The sequence below is a fragment of the Lepidochelys kempii genome, chromosome 2 (genome assembly GCF_965140265.1).
Source record: "Lepidochelys kempii isolate rLepKem1 chromosome 2, rLepKem1.hap2, whole genome shotgun sequence".
NCBI classification, from domain to species: Eukaryota; Metazoa; Chordata; order Testudines; family Cheloniidae; genus Lepidochelys; species Lepidochelys kempii.
This window is the reverse complement of record NC_133257.1, coordinates 266033634-266059252: the sequence shown is the minus strand read 5'-3', so window position 1 is coordinate 266059252 and position 25619 is coordinate 266033634. Positions and strand designations below refer to the sequence as shown.

Genomic DNA, 25619 nt, shown 5'->3' with positions numbered 1-25619 from the left:
GCAGGAGATTTTTATACCGAAGAGACAGTTGGCAGACAAAATTTTGGCATCCCCTGCAGCAGACAAGATTCCCGGCAGAGAAAGCATGTGACTGAGCAGAATAAACAAGTTTATCTCACATGTTAGCTACCTTCGGATCTAGCGGCCTGATTCAAAACCCACGGTCAATGGAAAGACTCCCCTTCAGTTCAACAGGCTTCACACAAGGCGTTACGTTCACATACCACTGCCCTTGAAGTCTACCCATCTAGAGTGAGATGACGTCCCGATTTTATAGGGACAGTCCCAATTTTTGGGTCTTTTTCTTATATAGGCTCCTATTACCCCCACCCCCGTCCCGATTTTTCACATTTGCTGTCTGGCCACCCTACACCTGTCACATCTCTAAACGAACTCCTCCAGCACTTTGTGAGAGCATCTTATGTTTCAATCCAATTCATATTTGTAAAGGGCTTTGAACAGGAAAAGCACCAAATGTCCTGGGCCAGACACCCAGCTGATGTCAATGGAACTACACTAATTTACACCAGCTCAGCATCTGGCTCTTCAAGTGCTGTTTGAGGCCAGACAGTTAAAAGCCATGCTGCCTTTCACAGGCAGCGGGAGACTTCTGGACCTAACGGCACATGTAAATAGGAAAGCGTAAATTCTGCTTGGTTATACCAGGCTGGCATCAGCAGTAAAAATATCCTGAGTCTGTCACCTGGGCCTGTGTGTTACTGAGAACCCTGCTGAATGTGAAGCCCTGAACTGTAATTTGGGAAATAAGAGACGATTGCTTCATCTTTTCTTCTGCCAGTGGCATCTCCCTTCCCCATCCTCCTCCCAGCATGTGTGTGTGCTAATCCAGCCAGGATTTGAGCAATAAAGCAAATCCCCTGGACCCATTGTTCTAGCTGAGCTCCCCTGTTTTGCATGCCCTAGCGGCTCTGGCCAGTTGCAATTTCCTGTAAGTGCAAGGGAAGGTTGCAGCCTTTGGGAAAACCCAAGTAAGTAGCCAATCAGTCACCATCCACTTTACCTGAGGTACCAGAGGAGGCAGTGCATAAAAGGGTTGCCCTGGAGCCACAGGGCTGCATTTCCACCTCATGCTGAAAAGCCTGGGACCAAGGATGGAGAGAGGCTGGGGAGTCCTAATGATGCTCGGGGTGGCCGTAGCAACCACCACATCACCTCTTCCACAGACACGGAGCTACGAAGTGGCAGTTTCCCATGCTGTTGACCTCTACAACCAGAAGGCACCTGGAGACTCTCTCTTCCGACTCCTAGAGGCAGATCCTCAGCCTGGATGGGTAAGTACCCAGGGAATAATCAGGAGGTCAGACTAGATGATCAAATGGTCCCTTTTGGCCTTAAATTCTAATGAATTACTTCGGAGCCCAGATGTGTATTAGCTGCTGACTGAAATCATGGACCACTCTGGGCTTCTGCATACTCAGGCCAACTCAAACAGGGGTCCAATCATCTTCTTGGGCATTAAGCACCTCCAGCAAGGTGCAGACAAAAGCCCTTGGCTACTACTGATTTCCATACATGCAAGATCAGGCCCTGTTGTTTCAAACTCACTAGAAAAAAAGTGCTGACACCAGGTTGTAGTTTCTGTTGAGTGGCTGAAGGCTGGTGCTGAGCTACTGGACATCAGGCCTGATCCAAAGCCCAAGGAAATCAACAGACTCCCAGTGACTTCAGGGGCCTTGGGATCAAGCCCATCCTGCTGGTGAATTGCAGCTGCTGGACAAGCACAACAGTGGGGTCTGGAACATTGCTGCTCCCCCAAAAGACTTTGTTTTGTTCTTTTATATCATAGATATCTGTCTTTTCATTTAATATCTTAGGACGAAAATTCTCAAAGCACTCAAGAGCTGAACTTCCTCATTAAAGAGACTGTGTGTCCAGTGTCGGAGAAAGCTGTCACGGAGCAGTGTGACTTCAAAGAGGATGGGGTAAGGGATCACATGCTATATGGAAAATTGTGCATGTTTATTACTATTTACATTACATTTGAATTTAGAAACCCCAACCAACAGCAGGGCTGCGTTGTGCTAGGCACTGTACACACACACACAGTGAGAATCTGTCCCTGCTCCAAAGAACTTACGGTCTAAGCAAAGAGCGGGAGGTGAAACACACGAAGTGACTTGACTTGTCCAAGTTCATGCAGCAGTGCCAGGAATAAAGTCCTGGTCTCCTGATTCCCAGCCCAGTGCCCTGTCCACTCGGCCAAGCTGCTTCCCTATGAATTCATTGCTTCAATCTGATTTAAAAAATTCTGCAGATCACCGATCAGCTCAGTCAAGGTTCTTCAGACCTTATATAAGGAACATTATCTCAGCGAGGTCCCCCACCCAAAGCCCATGCACTCACTCCAGGTACAAATAACACAGAATGGTACTTTCCAATGGATTGGTCAGTGCAGTGCATGAAAAAATTTCTGTTGACATTTTATGTGGGGCTGGGGGGGAGAGTGACAATTTTCAGAGTAACATTAATTTATCCAAATGGCACCTATCTATAGAGTAATGTTTCTGATAAGTAGCAAATATAACATGACAGACTGTTAAATGCACTATGTTACACATACTATATTGAAGTCTAACAGATTCAACATATAATATGTTGCATTCTCCCCATCCAGAGCTGCCAAATCAGTTCACAAATATTAATGAATTATTCCTAATGATGAGGGCAATTAACCATTGGAACCACTTCCCAAGCGGTGGGCCCTCCAGCACTTGGTGTCTTTATATCAAAACTAGATGTCTCTTTCTCAAAGGTCTGCTTTAGTTTAACCCTGGGTTACTGGGTCTGATGCAGCGATCACTGGGTGAAATTCTCTAGCCTGCAAGAGGTCGGATTAGATGATCACATTGTGGCCTCAAAATCTAGTAATTTCCCTGCGAGGCAGGTCAGTATTATAATCCTCATTTGCAGGTGGGTAAACTGAGGCACAGAGAGGGGACGCAATTGCAGAGCAGAAAGTTGTAAGGAGCTGTTACTCGATTGCAACCAGTGATACTCGGCCTGCTGCCCAGTCTCTCTGTGCCCACAGGTGGGGACAACAGCTCAGCAGCAGGAAAAACAATATGATCTAGTGAGCTAAGGTTAGAACTGAGAGCAAGAAACTCCTCTGATCGGCCACTGACCCACTCCGCGGCCGTGGCCAAGTCCCTCAAAAACACCGTGCCTCAGTTTCTCCATCTGTGATGTGGGGATACTAATATTCACATTCCTTCCTAAAAGTAGAGGGCTGTAGCTATACCAAGATTTATTCCAGATGGGGGCAGAGACAATGGACCACGTGGGAAACACGAGGCCAAGAGACAGAGAACACGGTAGCAGAAGGGGGCAGAGACAGCAGAAGCAAGAGCATGGAGTGAACTGAAGAGAGACGAAATCAGAGAGAAGGGAATGGTGCTTTTCAGAGGGAAAAAAAGGGGTTAAAGAGGGGGAAAGCCTAATGAAGCAGTGGTCTGGAGCTGGCCAGAATGTGCTGGACATGCTGGAGAGGGAAAGGGGTGACAGAGTTATTTCTGCTCCTCTGTGGTAGAACACTCCCCCTGCAGATGGCCCCTAGCCCCGTGAATGTGAGCAGCTCCCCTTATCCAGCCACAGAGCAGGCTGGTGGGAGCTGCATGATCGCTCTTGTTGCTCCTTCAGCCAAGCAGTCAGGGCCTTGCTGGGTGGTTTGGGTGAGAAATCGGGGCTGCAGAGGCTGGCTATTTTCTACTCTGTTTACAAAACATACCCAAGTTCCTGGGCCCCTAAACAGCAGTAGGAACAAAACCGCATGGAGGCCACTCCTTGTGGCAGAAATGCCAGATCAGATAGGGCAGCTGCCCCGTCCCGGCCTGTTTGCTCTGGCTTCTCGCCTAGTCTCCCGGGCTCCCCCCAACCGCTTAGCACTGTTCCAGGCCCTGTTCCAGGCCCTGCGTTTGGAAGTTAGCAAACCCCCCTGGTTGTAGCTCCACGCCCTTCCTTTGGCCGCATGGGCTGCTCTGGTTGTCAGCCACCCACTCTCTGCAGTCAATCCAGCTGTTTTGCACCACAAGAGCCTGGGTTACTCCTGCTGTTGGTTCCCTGAGCACTTTTGCATGCAAGACCCCTGGGATGAGGAGCCATGAGCACCTTTCAGCAGAGTTATCATGCCCATGTTGTAACGTCCCTAGTTAAGCACCAGACCAGGAGACAACTAATAGGGACACAGCCCAGGAGGTACCAACAAACAGAACTTTGCTGCAGCTTCTCAGAGACCAAACTATCTGAACTCTGTGGAGCTAGTTCCACTTCCTGGCATGTGCTATCGTCAAGGCGCACTCCCCTACAGGAGACGGCTGGCCACCATGTGCTGGCTGATTTCCAGACATTTCAGAGGGGGGTGGGGTGGTCCCTGCCCCAGGGAGATCAGTCTATACCTCAGCAGACCCACCCCGAGGCGCAAGGTCTGCTCCCAACGCCAGGGCTGCAGAGATTAATAAACTGACCCTTGACCTCTTCCCTGCCTTTTCTGAGCTCTTATCACCTTTACTCCCTGGCAGCTGGTGAGAGACTGTTCAGGTTACATCTTCCCTGAGCAGCAGCTGGCCACCATCCTGATCACCTGTGACACAGTGGCTGAGGAGGTAAGGAAGGTTTACACTCAGGTGATCTGCTGAGGGACCTGCATGGCCATCGTAGGGGCCTGGCAGAGTCAGGGCAGCCTTATCCACCTGGGTTCCTGGCCAGGGATTCCACACGGCATCAGCTCGGGGCATATTCCCATTGGACAAACAGATCCACATGCACCAAAGAAAGGTGCCATGCTAGGATCTATGGAGTTCACATGGGACTGAGGTGGGCAGGAAAGGGGGGGACTTGGGTCCCTCTAGGCCACCTGCTTCTAGGTGAGCCTGATGGGCTAGTGACTTTGGGAACATTATGGGATGAAGACCCCGATTACAGCAGGGGATGTCCCCATTCTCATTCAACAGCCCCAGCAAGGTTCTTCCCTCGCCACCTAGCAGGGCCCTTCACAGAGAGGTGGAGAGCAGCTGCAGTGTCTGGATCTTTACCTTTGGGCCACTATGAAAGTTCTTCTCCAGAACATCAGCCCTGACACTCCCCATCCCTTATAGTGCACATAACACATTGCCCTCTCCCAGTCAAGAGGGCAGGAGTCACACGCAGAGTCAGACCTCAGCTGGCATGAAGGGGCAAAACTCTACGGAACTCAACAGAGCTGCCACGATTTACACCAGCTGAGGATCTGGCCTGCGCGCTAAGGTTGCTCTGTTCCCCAAAGGTGTGAGTGCAATGGCAGGGTTTTCCCCCCACATCCCGGTGTGCAAGTATCATCTCCTCCGGGCCCCCAGCTCTTCCTGGCCCCAGGATCAGGGGTGAAAAATCGCCCTTGAAACTCAAGAGCTCCCTCTTAGGGCAGTGCAAAGCAAGTAGGGATGGGCCGGTGCTGTTCTTAAAGGAGAACCCAGCGGCACCTAACGACATTCCCTCCCCACTAGATCATAAGTGCCAGACAGAGGAGTGGAGTTCTCTGAGCATCAGGTAGAGTGGCTCCCTGTCTCCCTGGAACCCCTTACGAATGTGCTTCTCTCTCTCTAGCCTACTCGTGTCCGGCGGTCCAGGTTTGGAAGATTTTTCAAAAAAGTGAGGAAGCAGCTCGGCCGTGTTCTCCGCCACTCCCGCATCACACTTGGGGGACGAATGAGATTCTAAGGCAGAACAGGGAGAAAGGCACAAACATCCCCACAGCAACTACTGTGTCTGAGCTGTGCATCTGCCTCGATCCTGTCCCTTCGAGTCTCAATACAATAAATGGTCATTTTCAGTGGGTTGTATGTCACTCGCGTTCTCTTTACATCCCAGCTCTCCTCCATGCCTCTCCTTTGTGTCACGTGAAGGGGCCGGGAAACGTGACCCGTGAGTCACCTGACTGTGCTATTAGCCAATGGAAGGTCCCGGTGAGGAGATGTCATGCTCTAGTCCCCACCCTTTCTAAGGGTAATACTCCAGCTCAGAAACTCAATGCACATAACGGGTTTATCACCTGGCACTTCGACTAGGAGAACACCAGACTGGGAGAGCAACTGAACAAAGCCAAGTACCAAGGGCTGATGGGGGACTAGGGGTGACCTGCATGCGCAGCTATTAATTCAGTCCAGGAGGATGAGAGTGACCCAGATGTGGCAGCCAGGGCTTGCCCCACCCGCAGGTCCCACCCAATACGTGGTGTCATCTGCATCCTAAACAACCGAATGCCGGCCAGGTTTATAATACCCCTAGCAATCCCTCCCCAAATGACCATACGGGGAGTAGCTCCCTGCTGCATTCTGCATCAGCAACACAGGGCATGAGAGAACTCCACCCCCGTCCCCAGCTCCCCCCTTGCACAGGAAGAGAAAGAAAAGAGACAGCATGAGTGCACAGTGACCCATCCCCTCCTATAAATACATCCTCTGCAAATAAAACAGCTGTCAAGCGGGATGTGTGGCCCACAGAGCTGGCTTGGGAGCAGAGCACACAAAGGGATGGGTGTATCAGGAGCGGAGCAGAGGGATGGGCACTGGGATTGGTGAAGCAGTCAGCTGGCAGGGAAGTGAACTACAGAGAGGGACTGTTAGACCCGTCCCCAAAGCTGCACATTCAAGAGGCTGAGATGTATCATTACAAGAAGCCAGGCATCCTACTGCCTCTATTGACCCCCTTGCCCTTGCTGCGATTGAGAGGCGTTCTTAGCACGTGCAAGCTGCCATGAGCCCAGTCCATCTGCCTGTAACAAGTCCATGGGACTGCCACACTGAAGAGGAGCAGTAAGGAGGAGCTGTGCTGGAGGGTGGTCCAGTGGACAAGGTGCTGGCCTAGCCCTTGGGAAGCCAGGGTTCCACGGCAAGTCAATTAATCTAGCCCTGCCTCAGTTCCCCACCTGTAAAGCAAGGAGGACACTGCCCTGCCTTGCTGGAGTGCTGTGATGATCATGCTGTTAATGATGGTGATGCGCTCAGATGTTACAGTGATGAGGCTAGACAGATAACTACCCCCCCAGCATTAATTCAGGGCAGCGCCGCGATGCACGCCTGCATTTGGGAGCGAACGTGTTACAGACACAGGACCTCCCTCACCATCTGCAGGGCCCTGCTTAAGGCAGCCGGTGTCGAACAGGGAGCACCGCACCCCTTGTAAAGATGCGCTTCAGTTTCTCTGCTCCTCTCCTTGCAGGGGCTTACCCATGACCTGCCCCTTTACAGCCAATCTCCCTTGCTACCAAAAAAAGGGAAGGAAACACATTTTAGTGTTATGCAACAACACAAGAGGTGCCATTCAGAACAGCTCACTCTCCTCCTCTGTTCCCCTAGAGCAGAGCTACTCAGACCTCAGGAGCCAAATTACCGAGCAACATTACCCAAAAGAGCCACAGGTTTGTGACTCCATTATAGCGCGCTATATTCCTATTTAAAGAGGATGACGGGGAAACACTTAGTTTATATATTAGTCTCACAGCAAAAGGACTGACCAAGGATTATTATTAGATCAACTACAGTTGGTTAACAACATAGGAAAAGCCTCCTGGTTGGTTAATAATGAAATCACACTGCTTTTTACTATTATGTGCTGCCAAGGGCCACAGGCACCACCTTGAAGAGCCGCCCGCTGTGGTTTGGGACCCTCAGGCTGAGGCTCTAGGAGAAATACTGCAGGTGGGAAGGCACACGGGGTATTTGAATACTGAGCTGTTACAACGTTCGGTTACCCGTTCGGTGGCGGCATTTTCATTACACACACCTAGGGCCTCATTCCCCTCACACTTGCCGAGGTGTAAACGAGGAGCAACGCCATTGAAGCGAGCCCATCCCTCACTCCCCCTGGGCAGCAGCTCACTCCAGGCCTTGTAACCTGGTGTACTGGATTGCAGCGCTGGCAGGTTTGGCTGGCCTCCCTCCTGCGTGGTCAGGACGGAGGGGCAGCTGAGCCAAACCTGGTCACCACACCTGGAGAGGGCTGCTGGACCCAGCCCCGCAGGAAAGGAGCTGCAGGAGCTGCTGCTGCGGAGTGAGTCACGGATGCCAAAAAAAAAAATTAATTAATGGACAAACAGGAAAGTGACGCTATCCAGGACTTTCTTCGCCTCCACGACAGACCATCAGCCCGAACCGCCGTCGATGGAGCTATTCCCGTGGGAACACTCAACAGTGACCACAAAGCGGGGATAGGTTTATTTGTGTCTGGTAGGAGGTGAAATTTCCCGCTACCCCAAGACACACTCACAAGGACAAGTGCAGAGTCCTGCACTTAGGATGGAAGAATCCCATGCACCGCTTCAGACTAGGGACCGAATGGCTAGGCAGCAGTTCGGCAGAAAAGGACCTAGGGGTTACAGTGGACAAGAAGCTGGATATAAGTCAACAGTGTGCCCTTGTTGCCAAGAAGGCCAATGGCATTTTGGGATGTATAATTAGGGGCATTGCCAGCAGATCGAGGGACATGATCATTCTCCTCTATTCGACATTGGTGAGGCCTCATCTGGAGTACTGTGTCCAGTTTTGGGCCCCACACTACAAGAAGGATGTGGAAAAATTGGATAGAGTCCAACGGAGGGCAACAAAAATGATTAGGGGACTGGAACACATGACTTATGAGGAGAGGCTGAGGGAACTGGGATTGTTTAGTCTACAGAAGAGAAGAATGAGGGGGGATTTGATAGCTGTTTTCAACTGCCTGAAAGGGGGTTCCAAAGAGGATGGATCTAGACGATTCTCAGTGGTAGCAGATGACAGAAAAAGGAGTAATGGTCTCAAGTTGCAGTGGGGGAGATTTAGGTTGGATATTAGGAAAAACTTTTTTACTATGAGGGTGGTGAAACACTGGAATGTGTTACCTAGGGAGGTGGTGGAATCTCCTTCCCTAGAAGTTTTTAAGGTCAGGCTTGACAAAGCCCTGGCTGGGATAATTTAGTTGGGGATTGGTCCTGCTTTGAGCAGAGGGTTGGACTAAATGACCTCTTGAGGTCCCTTCCAACCCTGATATTCTATGATTCTATGATTCTCCCTCACACTTTATATTTTTGCCCATCTCTTTCCTCCTTGTTTTCATCTCTCCCTGCCCCCTCCCTTTTGGTTAGATTCTTCCACCTTCCACCGCCTCCGTGCAGAGCGCGGATGTGCCAGGAATGGTATGGTTTGTCACAGCAGCTCTTGGAGGCCCCAGCCAAGATTGGGCTCAAGTCTGCTAGTACAACATAGTCCGTGCCCTAAAGAATGAACAGTCCAGGCAGACAACGTGGGGGGGGGGAGGGTAAGAAATGAAGTGTTATTTTCATTTTACAGAGGGAAAACTGAGGCACGGAGCAACTAAGTGACTTTCTCGAGGTCACACAAGGAGTCTGTAGCCGAGATGGGAACTGCACCCAGGTCTCCTGATCCACTGCCTTAGCCACAAAACCACCCTCCCTTTCTACTCCCCCTCCATCCCTAATTTTCTTCTTTCCTTCAGTTTCTCTTTGCTGTGAAGACCACACATTGCACTGGCCAGAAGGACAAGGCTCCTGCCCAGCGTCCCCCCCTTCAGTCAGGTATAAACGCTGGGTTTATACAGGGAATGAATAAAGCTGCTTTCCCTTCCAGGAACCAGGAAACCACGGGTGCTTGGGGCAGCAGCAGGTATTCTGTGTGGTCAGAGAAGCAGCCAGTTTCTGGGCACTGCTACCAATTGCCAGCCAATCTTTCTAATCCACTCCAGGCCCAGCTATGCTGGGAACCAAGGCCCCCCCTCCGCCAAACAAAAATAAACACAAGATTTCCTCTTGTCGGGGAAAAACAGCTCCTTACCTAGGAGAAAGCCTTTCCCCTTCACTGCACACCACCCTTCTGCTGCTTGCTTCACATTCCTCCTTCCATTTTTCTCTTACTGGAAGAGGTTTTTAAAGGTCACAGGTAGTCCCAGGAATCCATAATTAACTTGAGGGCTTATAGGAAAGAGGGTTTTAACCATTCTAAGGCCGATGTACAAGCCTTCAAGCACCCTTCCAGAACTGTCGGGTCTGACTTTGTCACAGACGCTGTGTCCCAAAGAGCTAATGCGATCCTGGGATGCAGAAACAGGGGAATCTCGGGGAGTAGAGAGATTATTTTGCCTCTGTATTTGGCACTGGTGTGACCACGGCTGGAATCCCGTGTCAAATTCTGGGGTGCACAATTCAAGAAGGATGTTGATAAATTAGGGAGGGTTCAGAGAATTGCCTCACGAATGATTAAAGGAATAGAAAGCCTGCCTTATAGTGACAGACTCAAGGAGCTCCATTTATTTAGCTTAACAAAAAGAAAGTTTAGGAGTGACTTGATTCCAGGCTATAAGTACCTACATGGGGAATGAATATTTAATAACTGTCTCTTCAGTCTAGCAGAGAGAGGTGTAACATTATCCGAAGACTGGAAGATGAAGCTAGACAAATTCAGACTGGAAATAAGGCAAGAATTTTTCAGAGTGAGATTAATTAACCATTGGAACAATTTACCAAGGGTTGTGGTGGATTCTGCATCCCAGACCATTTTTAAATCAATGTAAGAACATAAGAACAGCCATACTGTGTCCATCTAGCCCAGTATCCTGTCTTCCGACAGTGGCCAATGCCAGGTGCTTCAGAGGGCATGAACAGAACATTTCAAGTGATTCATCCCCTGTTGTCCAGTCCCAGCTTCTGGCAGTTGGAGGCTTAGGGACATGTGGAACATGGAGCTGTGCCCCTGACTATCATGACTACTAGCCATTGGTGGACCTGTCCTCCATGAACTTATCTAGTTCTTTTTGTAACCCAGTTATACTTTTGCTTTCACAACATCTCTTGGCAATGAGTTCCACAGGTTAACTGTGCGCTGTGTGAAGAAGTACTTCTTTGTGTTCATTTTAAACCTGCTGCCTATTAATTTCATTGAGTGCCCCCTGGTTACTGTGTTACGTGCAGGGGTAAATAACAATTCCTTATTCTCTTTCACCAGACCAAGACTGGATGTATTGCTAAAAGCTCTGCTCTAGGAATTGTTTGGGTGAAGTTCTGTGGCCTGTGCTATACAGGAGGTCAGACAAGATGATCACAATGGTCCCTTCTGGCCCTAGAATCTCTGAAAGGCTCTGGCAAGGGTGAGCTGCCAGAGCCTTTCCCCCCTACCGGAGCCTTTTCCTGCAGCAAGGACCCTACACTACTAAAAATAGCAGTGTAGACATGGGAGGAACCGCGTGGGCGTGTGGATAGCCATGCAGGGCAGTGGTTCTCAACCAGGGGTCCGGGGGCCCCTAGGGGCCTCGTGCAGGTTTCAGGGGGGCTCCAAGCAGGGCCAGCATTAGACTCGCTGGGGCCCAGGGCAGAAAGCCGAAGCCCCATCGCATGGGGCTGAAGCCCAGGCCCCTGAGCCTCACCACCCGGGGCTGAAGCCGAAGCCTGAGCAATGTAGCTTCGTGGGGGCCCCTGTGGCATGGGGCCCCAGGCCATTGCCCTGCTTGCTGCCCCCTAACGCCAGCCCTGGCTTTTATATGCAGAAAGCCAGCTACTGTGGCACAGGTGGGCGGTGGAGTTTTTATAGCATGTTGCGGAGGCCTCTGAAAGAAGAAGGTTGAGACCCTCTGATGTAGGGTACAGACCCTAAGGTTTTGGCTGGTCGTTACTCTACTCGCCTAAGAAGTGCCTCACCGTCTACACCGCTGTTTATAGCCATGCCAGGGTGGCACGCAGTGTATGCATTCTACATGCCGCCATAAAGCGTGTGCAGAGTAGACGTACCCCTCGGGGCACAGAGGCCCGTGCTTTCTTGCATAGGTAGGCAGGATTCCCTATATCATGTTGTGCACAGAGGGATGGCAAGATGTCCTCCAGGACACAACATCCCCTAAGCCCTCTGCATTCCTTGCGCTAGTTCGAAGAGGGAAGGGGCAAGATTTAGCCCGTGCTTCACTTTGCATCAGTGCACACTACTGGCCAAAAGCCCTTCATACAACAAAATAGGTCAAAATTTAAAAAGGAGGCAACTATGTTATGTCAGAAAGCAAACTGCAGTGTATGGATGCTGACACGCAGAAACCATGGTTCTCTGCTCATTTATAGCAACATAGGAATTGCCACATGGGCTCAAACCAATGAACCATCTCTGGTATCCTGTCTAAGGCAGTGCCAGGTGTTTCAGAGAAAGTTACAAGAATAAGCAATTATGGAATAAACGGGCCAGAAAGGAATTTTCTTCTTGACCTTAAACACCACTTTCTTCCCAGACTCCAACAGAGTTAACTCCTGATTCACATCAGCACAAGTGAGAGGAGAATCAGGCGCAGAATGGGGTTTAACTTTGCAACCTCGGACAGGAGTCGTGGGCATGCCAGGAAAAAGGACTGAACTATCCGAGATGGAAAGAGCAACAGTGAGGGGTTTTTCCAAGAAGTATTAAAAGGAGCCAGATTACAAAAGCCCGTGGGCCTTTACCAGTAGGGTGGTCAACAGTAAGTCTAGTGTTTTTACACAACTACTCCTCTGCAATAGTGTTGCAAGGTTATTTCTAAAGCAATCGGTTGTCAATATAATTACAGAATGTCAGAAGAAGGAACAGAGAGGAATTCTAGCCAACTGCCAAATAAACGGAGGGAAAACCGTACCACCCTCTTTCATTATCTCAACTGACATTAATAAAAGAGAACTCTCTACAGATGACAGTAGAAAGCGGCTATCACCAGACAATGGGTAACACATTTGACAAATTCAGAAGCAAACACTGTACTGAACTCAAGCTGGAAAAACTAATTTAAGAGACAATTTTCAGAGTAAAAAGAAGAGGAGTACTTGTGGCACCTTAGAGACTAACCAATGTATTTGAGCATAAGCTTTTGTGAGCTACAGCTCACTTCACTGGATGCATGCAGTGGAAAATACAGTGGGGAGATTTATATACATAGAGAATATGAAACAATGGGTGTTACCATACACACTGTAACCAGAGTGATCAGGTGAGGTGAGCTATTACCAGCAGGAGAGCAGAGGGAGGGGGGAAACCTTTTGTAGTGATAATCAAGGTGGGCCATTTTTCAGAGTAACAAGCCGTGTTAGTCTGTCTCAGAAAAAACAACGAGGAGTCCTTGTGGCACCTCAGAGACTAACAGATAAATAAACAAATACATTTGTCAGTCTCTGAGGTGCCACAAGGACTCCTCGTTGTTTTTGCTAATTTAAGAGGGACGACCAAGAGCATACAGTGCATTTGTGAGATTACCTATTTTCCAATACCACGTGCATTATCCCAAGATTGATTTCATTCTGCTATCATGAACAACATTAGCTGGAGTAATGGGAGGTGAAATAGAAGCCAGCTGCTGTTAATGACACTGCACCACATCACAGACTTGGTAATTAAGGGTATGTCTACAGACCAATCAGACTCTGCAGCTGGCCCATGCCAGCTGACTTGGGCTCGCAGGACTCAGGCCAGGGGTCTGCTTCACTGCTGTGTAGACTTCTGCGCTGAGGCCAGAGCCCTGGTTCTAGGACGCTGGCAAATAAAGTGTCACAAAAATTTCACCCAGCTCTATTCCCAACACTGAAGCAGATAAGCTCTGAGTGTCTAAGACAATACTCGGTACCAAAAATATGAATTAAGTCAGCTGTAGCAGGCACCAGCAAAATCTGCGTTATTTAAACTCCAAAAGATACATGAGCCATGTACCCAGGCCATTCAAACAAACAGGAAACAAAATAAAATCCCATTGGTGTTTAGGTCAGGAGGAGGGAATCTGATAGGAAGCAAGGGGATATTAACAGAATATGCCATTAATTACTCCAAAGCAGTTTTTGTTGCCCTGTGAGCTGCATGCGTTATGGGTCAGAAGCTACGTAGCAAGGAGATTAGAGAGGACCTGGATGGGAGATCTTCCAGGAAAACCCAGGTCCTCTAATAGGGATGATTCAATAGCTGGGGCTTGTAACCTAGGGCTACCGCAGCGCACAGACACTTCCCCCCACCATGGGCCCGCCCGCTGCAGCAGGATGTGGCTGTGTCCCACGTTAATCCTGCACTGGCTCTTCATCAATATGCATTCGACACACCTGGAACACGCAGGTTTATCTGTGTTCCCTATGCTAGAGCATTTAATACTCCCGCTCAGTAGTCAGGGTTCAGTGGGAAGCAGCCATACCCCTTGTCTCCTGGCTAGATGAGATGGGAAGGGGGCCTGGAACTCTATTCTGTTGTTACATGGGACCGTGGTCTGGAATAGACTGGGATATTGGTCATAAGATATTGGGATATTGGGATATTGTCCAAACCAGCTTAACCACTTGGTATGGAATCAGGCCATATGCTCTGATTTGATTATTCACAGCAATAAGATTCACAGATCCATTTGTGCACCAAAGTCCAGATAGCAGCGTATAGATGGGTGTAGTTTGGTTATGGGCTGGTGTAATTGTGCCCTCAGTAATATGTACATTCCCAGCAAAACACCTTATACAGAGTACACCCAATTGTCCACCCCTTGCATAGGCCATTGATTCTGCTTCTCCATAGTCATAGGAGAGTGGCACATCCAAACATCTTCTATTGATTTACACTATTTTACACACACCCCCATTAATTCCCAGTGAGCTCCTCCCCTTCTCATTATTTCCATAGGGCTTGTGGGGACCACCTTAGTTGCCATTCCATTTCCAGGTACCACGGTAGCTATTACACAGGTGTTGGCCTCCTAGTTGAGCATTTTGCATTCCCATACACATCTCCCCCCCAGGGTCAGCCTTTTGAAGCCATCCCCGACCCATGTCATGAGATTTTCTGTTCATTAAAACACAACAATGCTAGCAACAAGACAAACACCACAGACAAACACAAAACACAGATCCATGGTATTGTGGGTTATTTTTCCGCTGGTGCCAGCTTGCTTGTAGAGTGTCTGAAAAACAAAAGAAACAATTTCCACCCCCTGGTGGGGACAGATTATTGCTTAATAATAATAATACCACTTTATTTTACAAATTTCCTTGCTAATTGCAGGAAAAACAGAAGTATTACCTCCAGGCTGTCCTTATTTTGTTCTATAGTCAGGCTAGTGAACTACCCCACTCACTGGTCATTTATGAAATTCATGAGGTGGTGTACCCCAGTTTCCCCTCTTGTACAACAGACCATGTTTGCAATAGTTTCTCTGCTGTACCAAGCATTAAGTTTATTCTCAGGTAATAGCTGACAGACAGCTTCAGATTTTAGTACTACACACAAAATTCGTTTTTGCCTAACATCCCTTGCACTGTGATTACTCTTTTTTACACAACTGTACCCCGATTACACTTCCATCTTGTACAACTAGACACAACCAGGGGTAGCCAAGTTAAGTTCCAATAGAAACCCCTTACATCCTTTAGTGATTTTGATTACATTACCCAATACTCAAATAATTTTGATCAGATTATTTCTCCGCCTGCTGCCTGCAGCAGTCCCTTATAGACCATTTCTGTGGGAAAAGGGCCCATTTTCCTTCAGAATAACTGTAAAGCCTTCTGGGGTCAGAAACATAGTGGTGGTAGTAGCCACTCTACCTGACCCCCTTGGATAATTTAATTACCAAGCTTCCATCCAATGTGACTGCACAGAGTTGCACATACAGTTACATTTATATAACTGGATTTTATCATTAAACAAAAACTTCCTTCTTGTAACACCACAACTGTTACTCTTTAACATCTTCACAACAGTTACCTTTTACCATTTCCACAACTCCCAAATGTTTACTTTCCTGCAAACCCTGTATTATCAATTCCTGCAAAAGCTATTTGTAACTCACTTCTTTCAATCACTTACTCCTACATTTAGTTCTTTAAGGCAGTGCAATTTGTCTGTAACAACTTAGCCACCAAGTACAATTATTGCCACACAGCTGCCTTAACCTGTGCTGTCTTTACTGTGACACTGTTCAAAGAGGCAGTAAAACATTTGTCTCCATGGATGCCCATGGATCTTTTACTCCAAAAATTCCAGTGGAATACAGCAGACCTCCGTCATACTTTGTCCAAAATAACCAAAAACAGCTCACATAAGTATCCAAAGTACCCTCCATTAAAGCTTCAGAAAAACAAAAGTGTGGAAAGGCAGGGGGAGAGATGGAAAGAAACCAATTAAGCCTGTCAGGTCAGTTTAAAGTATAGGCTACCTGCAGCAAATTAAGTAAACCGAGAAAAAGAAGAAGGAAAAGAAGAAAAGGACATAGCTAGCTCTGAGCCAAGAGTAGGTTCCCTGGGTTGAAACAGTCGGGAACCCTTATCCCCAGGTTCTCATCCTGGCTCTGGGAGAAGAGTGGGAGTTGTTACCTGCTCCTGCAAACCCCCTGCCATTTTGCACTTTGAAACTTTTTTTTTTCTTCCCCTTCTTTCTCTCCACTCCCCCAGGACCAAGTCCCAGCTCCAGTCTCTAAAGGTCGTCTGTTAACTCTGCTTTTGACTTTAAACCCTGTTGTGCCAAATCATCTTTAACTACCCCTAACTAATTTATAACCCTCCAGCAGCCCTTGCTGAAGCAGCACCAAACTTGATAGATTCCTGGCAGCTTCCCATAATGCTGCCCTTACTTCAAACCTCTCACAAGCAGACTGAAGAGCCTCCTTTCCCTGGAAGGCATCTAGTCCCCATGTGCAGGGACCTTCTTCCGCTACCCATATACCAAGGAGGGTGGGCTCCTCAGCCACCCCCCATCCCTCTGGGTCCCCTAACACTTCCTCCATTTTCTTTTTAATCTCATCCCAGGTTGACCCCAGCACCTGGTATGGGCCCTGGTTCTTCCTTATCCATTTATCCAAATCCTTTCCCCTGGCTTGCCAGAACCCGCAACTACCATCACGAGAATTCGCTATACCCCCTCCAAGCAGCTGCGCGGACTGTTGGGGAGGGGGACTTACCGGCTGCCACTCACCTATCCGATACTATCTATATCCTAACACCCCCACCAAAAATAGCTCAAATTTGGCTGAATCCTATGGACAAAAGAGGAATTTATTTGCTCTTCTGAATGTAAAAAATACTGCCTTACTAGTTAGCACTGGAAAGAAACAGACATGCCGTGCCATTGTGCAGCAGTGGAATGGAATTTCCTTTCATTGCTAAGGTGAGAGCCGTGATAGATATCGCAACCCCACACAATGGGTTTGCGAATCATCGTGTCTTAAATTTATGTATCACTGTAGGCCAGGTATTGTATGCAACTCCCGGGGAGGGTTACCAACAACTCCTCCAAGAACCAAAAACAGTGCGGGGTGATAAAAGTGAATCACGTAGGTTGTAAACATCCCCTGGGGCTTCCATATACTGGTTCAGACTGGGTTTTCCAGAGGCCAACAGCCAAAGATCTAGCAAACGACCAGGACCTTCTGTTCAAGGAGGCCCCAACCTTTGCAGAAGAATTGGAAAGACTTTGGCCCATTAGGGCCCAATAAAACTGATAGGCATCTCCTTGTAGGGTTAGTGTGTGTTTACATCTGTTTATTGTTTATTATCTGTTTTCTCTGTAATGCTTTTGCCTCACAAATAAAGATGCTTGCTTAGAAGAGCTGTAACTGTTTGTAGCTTGCCCAGTACTGAACTTGTAACTGCTGGCAACACACTGTTCATAGCCCTCGGAGACAGCAAAGCACAGGACTGGCTGGTAGGCAGGCTGGCTTGCTGGGAATACCACAGTATAAGGCAGGGAGTTGTGCAGACTTAAAATCCCAGCTCAGAAGGGAGCAGGACAAGGGTCCCTGCCCAGAGACAGGTGATAGCTGAGACCCGACTGGGCATTCTTAGAGTGGACTATGGAGTCGGGGGGGGGGGGGGGGATACAGGTGTAGTTACCCTGAAACTGTGACAAGAGTGCATAACCTTCTCTATGCTGTGTCTTACTCTGAACCTGGCAATTTCCCATCCACTGATTGTAACTATAACCCAAGGCTGCTGGAAAATCGCTAGAAGGCTTCCAGTAAAATTCTGAATCGGATAATCCATCTCCTCTCTGCTCAGTACTGGGCAGCCCAGGCTTCCTGGCTACATACCACACCAAAGCCCTTGAAAACTTGCCAGAACAGGGCCTCACTAAGACACTGCAAGTTTTCCGTTGGTGCTGTTGAACTGCTGCGATAGAAACACCAGGCATTCAAAATACCCTCTTACCATCTTCAGATAGATCACCGCACTCTTACTCTTAACCTGGGCCCAGGTTGCCCCTCCTGTGTGAAAAGCCATGGGTCAGGGGACATTTTCTGAGGAAATCTCCATGACGATTCCCCTGGGAAGACCAGTGGGGCCTGCCCCCAAACCTGGGGAATTTATAGGAGCCCCACTCTGGGGTAGGCCACTGGCAGGATGGCACCATTAGAGCTATCCCTGCTCTCTCCTCCCAGTCAACTTGGATTCCACCCCCTCCCCAAGAGAGGACCCAGGCCTGTACAGAGAACCCTCCACAGAGCCAGGATCCCCCTGGATGGTGGGATCCCCCAGAGGATGGTGCCTCCGGTATTTAAATTAAATGGCTACTGGGGATCTGATTTCTTTGCTGGTCACTAGATGACCTCCTGAGGTCCCTTCCAACCCTGATATTCTATGATTCTATGATAGTTAGGTATCCCCAGCAAACCAGTTATTCAGTCTTTTTGTCTTGGGCCTGGTCTACACTTAAAAATTAGAGCAACCTAGCTACGTCACGCAGAGCTGCGAACAATTCCTTGCCCTGAGTGGTGTACTTCGGTCAGCCTCACCCCCTGTGTAGAGGTGGCTAGGTGAAGGGAAGAATCCTTCCATCAACATAGCTGCCACCTCTCACCGATATGGTTTAATTAATTAGACAGAAAAACCCTCTTCCATCGATGTGGGAAGCATCCATACTAAGGTCCTACAACGGCACCACTTCAGCAACTGTCGTGTAGACAGGTCCTCAGACAGCTATTCATAAATGTCAGTGACCGTGATTAGAATAATGACTATTAGCAAGTACAAGCCGGTCACCTCTGCTCTTCTGTCTTACCCCGTTATTTGTAATGGATGCTGTTCAAACTGTGAGAGGCTGTCCATTTTCTGGTTGCAGCTGTGGGATGGGGGAGTGGGTTTTGTCCCCTCAGTTGATTTTTTTTGCTCCCCTTATTGCACTGACAGATACACGGCAAGGTTTCGAAGCCCCTCTCTTTGCAGGCACCGGCTCGCTGGCTGACAATGCTTTCCTGTGGGAGAAGGGGAAAGCCACAGCTTTGAGGAAGAGCTGCGCGCAGAATGAATAAGCCAATCATTCCCCCTTTGCACAAGGCTGCTGAAGAGGCAATGTATATAAAGTGCCCAGGCACTGCACTCCCACCTTACCTTGAAACAAAGAGGACCAAGGATGGCGAGCTGCTGAGCGGACCTGCTGCTGCTGCTGCTTACCTTGGCCACTGCAGTCCCCGTGCAGCCCCCTCAGCCCTACGAGAAGGCCATCGCCTGGGCCATCGACTTCTACAACCAAGGACCGACGGTGAAATACGCCTTCCGCCTCCTTACAGCCACCCCTCCGCCTGAAGTGGTGAGTACTGAAGGGTTCCCTTCGCTAGCTGCTGTTTGAAACCCAGGCAGGGACCCGGTGAGACATGATTCTCCCTGACCCTGGGCCCTCATCCCCTCTCGCCCGGATCACTTGGGGCCTGCTCTGTAGCCCGTGAAATAAACTCCAGTGTGGGTTGGATCAGACCCGCTGGTCTTTCGCTGTTCTAACAACGTTGAGAAGCGGTGTGGGCCAGTGGCTGAAACACAGGATTGGAACTGGGGGCCCCTGGATTCTCAACCTGGCTCTGCCACTGACCTGCAGTGTGACCTTGGGCCTGTCCCATCCTTCGGCTGCCTTGTGTAGTTAAATGATAAACTCCTTGGGGCAGAAATCTCTGCTTGTTTCTCACTATATGCATGCACAGGAATTAGCTCAATGGGCCCCCCATCTTAGAGGAGGCCGCTAGATGCTAACAACAGTGACGACCCTGTCAACTTTGAGACTTCACACTCCCCCAAATTTACAACTCAGCAGCAACCTCCTAAGGGCAACCGGTCCCACTCCACTAATCAACCTGTCCTCAATAAGAATATCCAGCTCTTATCTAGCGCTTTGCATCAGTAGCTCTCAAAGGAGGCCAGTAGCATCATCCCCATTTTACAGATGGGGAAACTGAGGCACAGAGAGGCGAAATGACTTGCCCAAGGTCACCCAGCAGCCAGGAATAAACCCCAGCTCATTAGGAATTAATGAAGCCGGGATTGCTTTCTATCCCCAAAACAACAGACACTGAAATAAAAAGGCATTTCAGAAGGGTTAACCATGGCTGGTCATGGTGGTGGGGGTGCTGGTGGAACAGGATTAGCCTGACATACTGCACTCAGGTAGACACTGTACATACAGCATTACTGAAATATTCAAAGCTGGTTGAATGGTGCAGTTCTGTCCTACCAAATCCTCAGCGCTACATCTCAAGTAAATGCAACATTCATCCCACACTAATGAATACCAGTGGATTGCTTCAATATGCATTTATCACATCACATCTGAGATAAGGATTAGACACTGACATAGAGACTAGGAACAACAGGAGTTATATAAATTGGGGTATATTTGTATAAAGGGTACAAAACTTTCCTGTTTCAGGTTTAAGCCAACCACTACCTGCTGGAAGTTATGGACACCTTTCCTCTATGGCAGGTTATTCTGTAATTGTCCAGTAGGGGACTTTGATACCTTCCTCCGAAGCATCTGGTATTGACCAATGTTGGAGACAGGAGACCAGAGTAGCTCAATGGTCTGATCCACTATGGAAATTCTCACAAGTAAGCTCACTGCAGAACATTGACACAAGGCTATCCTCTGCCTCCATCCGCCACATGATACCTTGCTTCATACCCAGGGTTTCAGTGGGACTGCTCGTTTAAGGGCACCAAGGTTGGGTCCCAAAGGCTCAGGCTGCATTTGGTGCATGCCATCGGCTGCTGAACAAAGGCAGTGGTTGAGCCCAGCGTGAAGCTACTCACCATGAGACGGTTATCTTGTTCCTTTACTGGTTTTCTCTTAGGCCCAGGGCACCATATCGAATACTCTTCAGATGCATCCGATGAAGTGAGCTGTAGCTCACGAAAGCTTATGCTCAAATAAATTGGTTAGTCTCTAAGGTGCCACAAGTACTCCTTTTCTTCAGCTGAACTTCACCATCATGGAGACCACATGCTCAGCGTCAGACAAAGCCCCTGTGGAGCAATGCGCCTTCAAAGAGAATGGGGTAAGGAACAGCTCTGGGGGTGGAGATATTGCCATGTTCTCTTGTTTAGCGCACCTCTGCTGTGATGGGCAACAAGCTCTACTGAGTCCCCGAGGGTTACAGTGGACACCTGACAGGCTTTCACTGCCTTTGGCTTTACATTGTGATGTTATGAACTATAATGATCCAATGAATCATCACAGAACCTGCTGAGCCAGATTCACTGCTGTAAATGAAGCTGCAGGTTTCTTTTGCTTGTTCCAGCAATGAATTTAGGGGTGCTGTGAACAGGGGTGCTGGAACAATTTGAATAGTGAGGGTTCTGACAGCCATTGAACCAAACTGTGTAACCCCTGCATATAATGAAAACCACTTCAAACCAGGGGGAGCGGCAACCCCCCCAGTACCCCTATTCCAGCACCTATGCCAGTGTGATACTCACAACTCAGAAAGATCTGTTCTCAGCTTCAGTCAGGTCTGTCAACCCACCAGCCCTAGCAGGGGGAAAAATTATGCTGAAGTTCAGGGAAAAAATATCTGTGACCCAAGACAAAAGATGGAAGCCCCGGAACTAGAGATTCTGAAAATGGGGCAGGACAGAGGGTTAAAAAGTTCCTGGAGAGAACAAATGGCAGGGAAATGGACCAAGTGATGTACTGGTTCTCTGCCACCTCTGCCCTCTGGGATATATGTGTGTTTGTTTCAGGTGAAGGGAGGGATGCAGATTCCCAAGGGTTTGGCAAACAATTTCACAGCCAGAATTTCAAAACCAGCCTTTCGTTTTGGGCGTCTCCATTTGTGGGGTGCTCAGCTTCAGGCATGCAGACACCCAAAGTTAGGCACCTGACATTCACTGTTAGGCCCCTAACTAAGCATTTGACTTTCAGAGGTGGCGAGTGCCCACTTGAAGCCCCAGTCGAAGTCAATATGAGCTACGGGTGCTCTGCACCTCTGGGGAAAAAAAGCACAACACAGACCCACACTTCCTAACTTCCCCGAATGTCTTCAGCAGTCCCCAGACTGACTGAATATCAGAACAAAGGGAAAGAGCCAGGGAAGATCAAATAGAAACATATGAAAGAAGTCAGTAAGTAATGCCAGCTGCTGACCAGATTTCACCTCAAACTACAGCAGCTGCATGGTCTAGTGGACAAGGCAGTGACACAGGGTGACCAGATAGAAAGTGTGAAAAATCGTGACGGGGGTGGGGGGTAATAGGCGCCAATATAAGAAAAAGCCCCAAATTATCAGGACTGTCCCTATAAAATCAGGACATCTGGTCACCCCACAGTGACAAGACACAGATTCAGTGATTTAGCGCGACAGGAGGGGTGAGGTCTGATCCACACGTGCCTGAACACCTGCTTCCAGATGTGAGTGGTGGGGTGGTTTCCATCAGGAGAGAAGAGGAGGGTGGTTTTTCTGCTAAACGGATCTGTTTTGAGTTACTGCACCATGTGCTACAAGCCGAGAGAAGCACCTTTCTATTTCTTTCCATTTTCGCACAAGAACCAGTCAAACAGATGAGCAGAAACAAGACCCTCCTCTCTCCATATGGAAACCCCCCGCATCTAAGAGCAGACATCCAGGAACCTGTAGATCGGACCTCAGCCCCCCTGTGGAAATCAGGTACGTCAACGCTGCAGCCGGGAGGTGCCATCGCGGCACGGACTCCAGCCGGTTTGGCTTGAGCTAGATCAAAGCGAGCTCGAATAACCGCAGCAGCCAGGGTGGCTCTGGCTAGCGGCTCCCGTGTGATCCCAGGGTGCACTCAAGCGATGTCTGCACTTACAACACTACAGTGGCACTGCTGAAGGGCTGCCCCTGAGCTGCTGCAGTGCTTCAGTGTGGACAGCAGTGACGGGCAGGGTTCTCCTGTCGCTGTCGATAATCCACCGCCCCAGCTAGGGCGAGGGAAGAATTCTTGCACAGAGGGCCCAGCACAGAGGGCTAGGTGGGCATAACTACATCTCTCAGGGATGTGATGTTACCCCGAGAGACGTAGCTGCGCCGCTGTAAATTTGCAGTGGAGACCAGCCCTCAGATTCCCCTAGATCTACCTAGATCAAAGTGACCTGGGGTATCCCTATGTGAGCTGCAGCCATACCGCCCCAACTGCCGTTTAGACAGACTCTAAGCTTTTGTCTCCTCCTCTTCCTCCCTTGCAGCTGGTCAGAGACTGCTCAGGACACTTCACCCAGGAAGCATGCCCTGTCCTTGCAATCACCTGTGACGTCGCCCCTCCACAGGTGAGCTGTCCAACCAGATGATTTGGGGGGCGAGAGAGGGGAGAACTTATACCTTGAACGAGTGGGGCTGGGGCAGCATCTCCCCGGGGTGAAAATGCCACTGGGACATCTCCTTCTGCTTTGGGTACATTCACCTGAAAATACACCTCTGCCAAACACCTCCCCCTACCTGGGACCAAGACACCCCAGGGAAGGCGGATGTCCGAGATGGCTCTTTGTCGCTGCACGGCCAGGTCTAACAAAATGAGTGTGTGGATTTCAGCAGAAGATCCCCTTAACCTCACACTACAGACATTAGGTCCCATGTTGGCTTCCCGGTCTCCCCACAATAGAATCTGCCTTAGCTGGGATGGGTCAACCCTCAGTCTAAGCCATAGAGCCTCATCCAGACATCAAGTGAAGTCCATGAGAGTCTTTCCACTGAATTCAATGAGCTTTGTTTCAGGCCTGGAGAGAAAGTAGTACATGATTTGTATCCCCATAACGTTTCCCCAGAATATCAACCCTCCAGCTGGGAATCCCGGTTCCTCCCCAGCACAGACCCCATTAGTGTGGTGTCATCCAGCAGCCAAGAGAGCTTTCCTCCTGAAAGCGAGCCCTTTCCCCAAGTGCCCAGCAAGAGCCCCAGCTGCTATGGCAGTTGCTTCTCCCGGGACGTAGAATTCCAGCCATCCCTTCCTGGCCATTCCCAGCTCTTCTTGGTCTAGCTCCAGTCTCAAACTCAGCTCCCCAGCAGGGGCTGCACAAAGCATGTTAGAATAGGCCTCTCCCCTCGCCCCCCAAACCAGCCCTCAGAGATTTGGCAAGGTGCAGATGATGAAGTGGAACACCATTAGAAGCCAGGTAGGTCTCCGTGGAGATGCTAACATACTTCGTTTCCCCCCATACAGCCCGTTCGCGTCACCAGGTGGTGGCCCCTTGTGTGCTTAGGCGCAAAAATCATCGGTCATGGCATTTCCTTTTTCCACTCGAAGAATTAATCCAGAGATTGAGGAGGGGAAAGCAAGCTTGTCAGACCTGCCTGTGACCCACGCTGGAAGCTTACCAGGAATCAAGGCGCAAGTCAGAACCGCCTCAGGGATCGCACTTTTCCTCGTGGCCTAGCTACCCCCTTAGTCCAATTGCATCTGCTAGGGCTTCTCTGTACAATAAACGGCTGTTCACAGACCCATATGATTGTGAATGTTTCCCCTCACCCCTCGCCTTTCCACGCTGCCGGGAGAAGGGACAGGAATTAATCCCCCACCTGTGCTTGCGGGCAGTGGAAAGCCCCCATTAGGCACTGAGCTGCCCCTCTTCCCCGGCCCATTGCCAGGGAGGGACAGAAGCCCAATGCATGGAATGGCTTTAACATCTGGACTTCAAGTCCAGCAGGGAGCTGAGTCACCGCGCTAAACCCAGCACGCGGGCAGAGCCAATGTAAGAGGCCCGTACCCTGGACTCACCCAGCTTAGTGACATGGACCTTGGGCACCTCTTGCTTCCATCACTGCAGCTCCAATGGTGCAACCAGCCACGCCAGGGCCCACAAAGTTATGGGGGCCCAACCAGGGTCTGATTTCAAATGCAGGAGTCCCAGGCTGGAGATCTCTGGGGATTGCACCCCTGACTGGGTGGACAGGACCCAGGCATCTGGCAGCCTGTATACCCACTGCCTGAAGGTGTAATCAGATCATAGATAGATAGAACCCAGGCGTCCGTGATCCAGGGGGAGGGCTGTCTGTGCTGGTGCTGCAGGGGGCTGCTGGCCATGGGGTGCTCCTGGATCTAGCCCACGTGTGTTCCTGCCACTACCAGCAGTTACGCCACCATGCTCCACAATGGAGAGAGGCCCCGGAGGAAAGCAGGACCCGCCGGCCATGCGGGGCAAATGGGGTGGCTAAGATGGGGTGGGGGGGTCTGTTTGGAGTGGCTCCAGGCATGAGCAGCCAGCAAGGACAGATGGGGAAGCCATGGTGGCACCGCAGCACTGGGAACAGGTGGGGGACCCAGCAGGCAGAGACAGGGGACACAGGCCCCCCTAGAGATGAAACACAAGGTAAAAGCACCGGCTCCTTTGTAGGGGGTGGAACGGGGAGGGGGGAGCTACATTGGAGCCAGAGGGGGACAGGTTGGCTAGATTGTCGGGCTCAAC

The 25619-nt window shown here is 49.7% G+C and overlaps 1 protein-coding gene and 1 pseudogene across 1 annotated transcript; both read left to right on the top strand.

The window, feature by feature from the left end:
* The first annotated feature begins 1056 nt into the window (after positions 1–1056).
* On the top strand, positions 1057–5820 carry LOC140907887 (cathelicidin-2-like). Its single transcript, XM_073334882.1, has 4 exons — positions 1057–1292; positions 1836–1943; positions 4536–4619; positions 5596–5820. Exons 1-4 carry the CDS (start codon positions 1089–1091, stop codon positions 5707–5709), a joined length of 510 nt encoding a protein of 169 aa, XP_073190983.1. The 5' UTR covers positions 1057–1088; the 3' UTR covers positions 5710–5820.
* A 13529-nt stretch (positions 5821–19349) lies between these two features.
* Positions 19350–24590, top strand: LOC140907886 (cathelicidin-2-like; annotated as a pseudogene).
* The last annotated feature ends 1029 nt before the right edge of the window (positions 24591–25619 follow it).

Coding starts and splice junctions, on each gene's coding strand:
- LOC140907887 (XM_073334882.1), top strand. CDS start 1,089: ATGCTGAAAAGCCTGGGACCAAGGATGGAGAGAGGCTGGGGAGTCCTA. Junction 1,293..1,835: donor CAGATCCTCAGCCTGGATGG/GTAAGTACCCAG, acceptor TTAATATCTTAG/GACGAAAATTCTCAAAGCAC. Junction 1,944..4,535: donor GTGACTTCAAAGAGGATGGG/GTAAGGGATCAC, acceptor ACTCCCTGGCAG/CTGGTGAGAGACTGTTCAGG.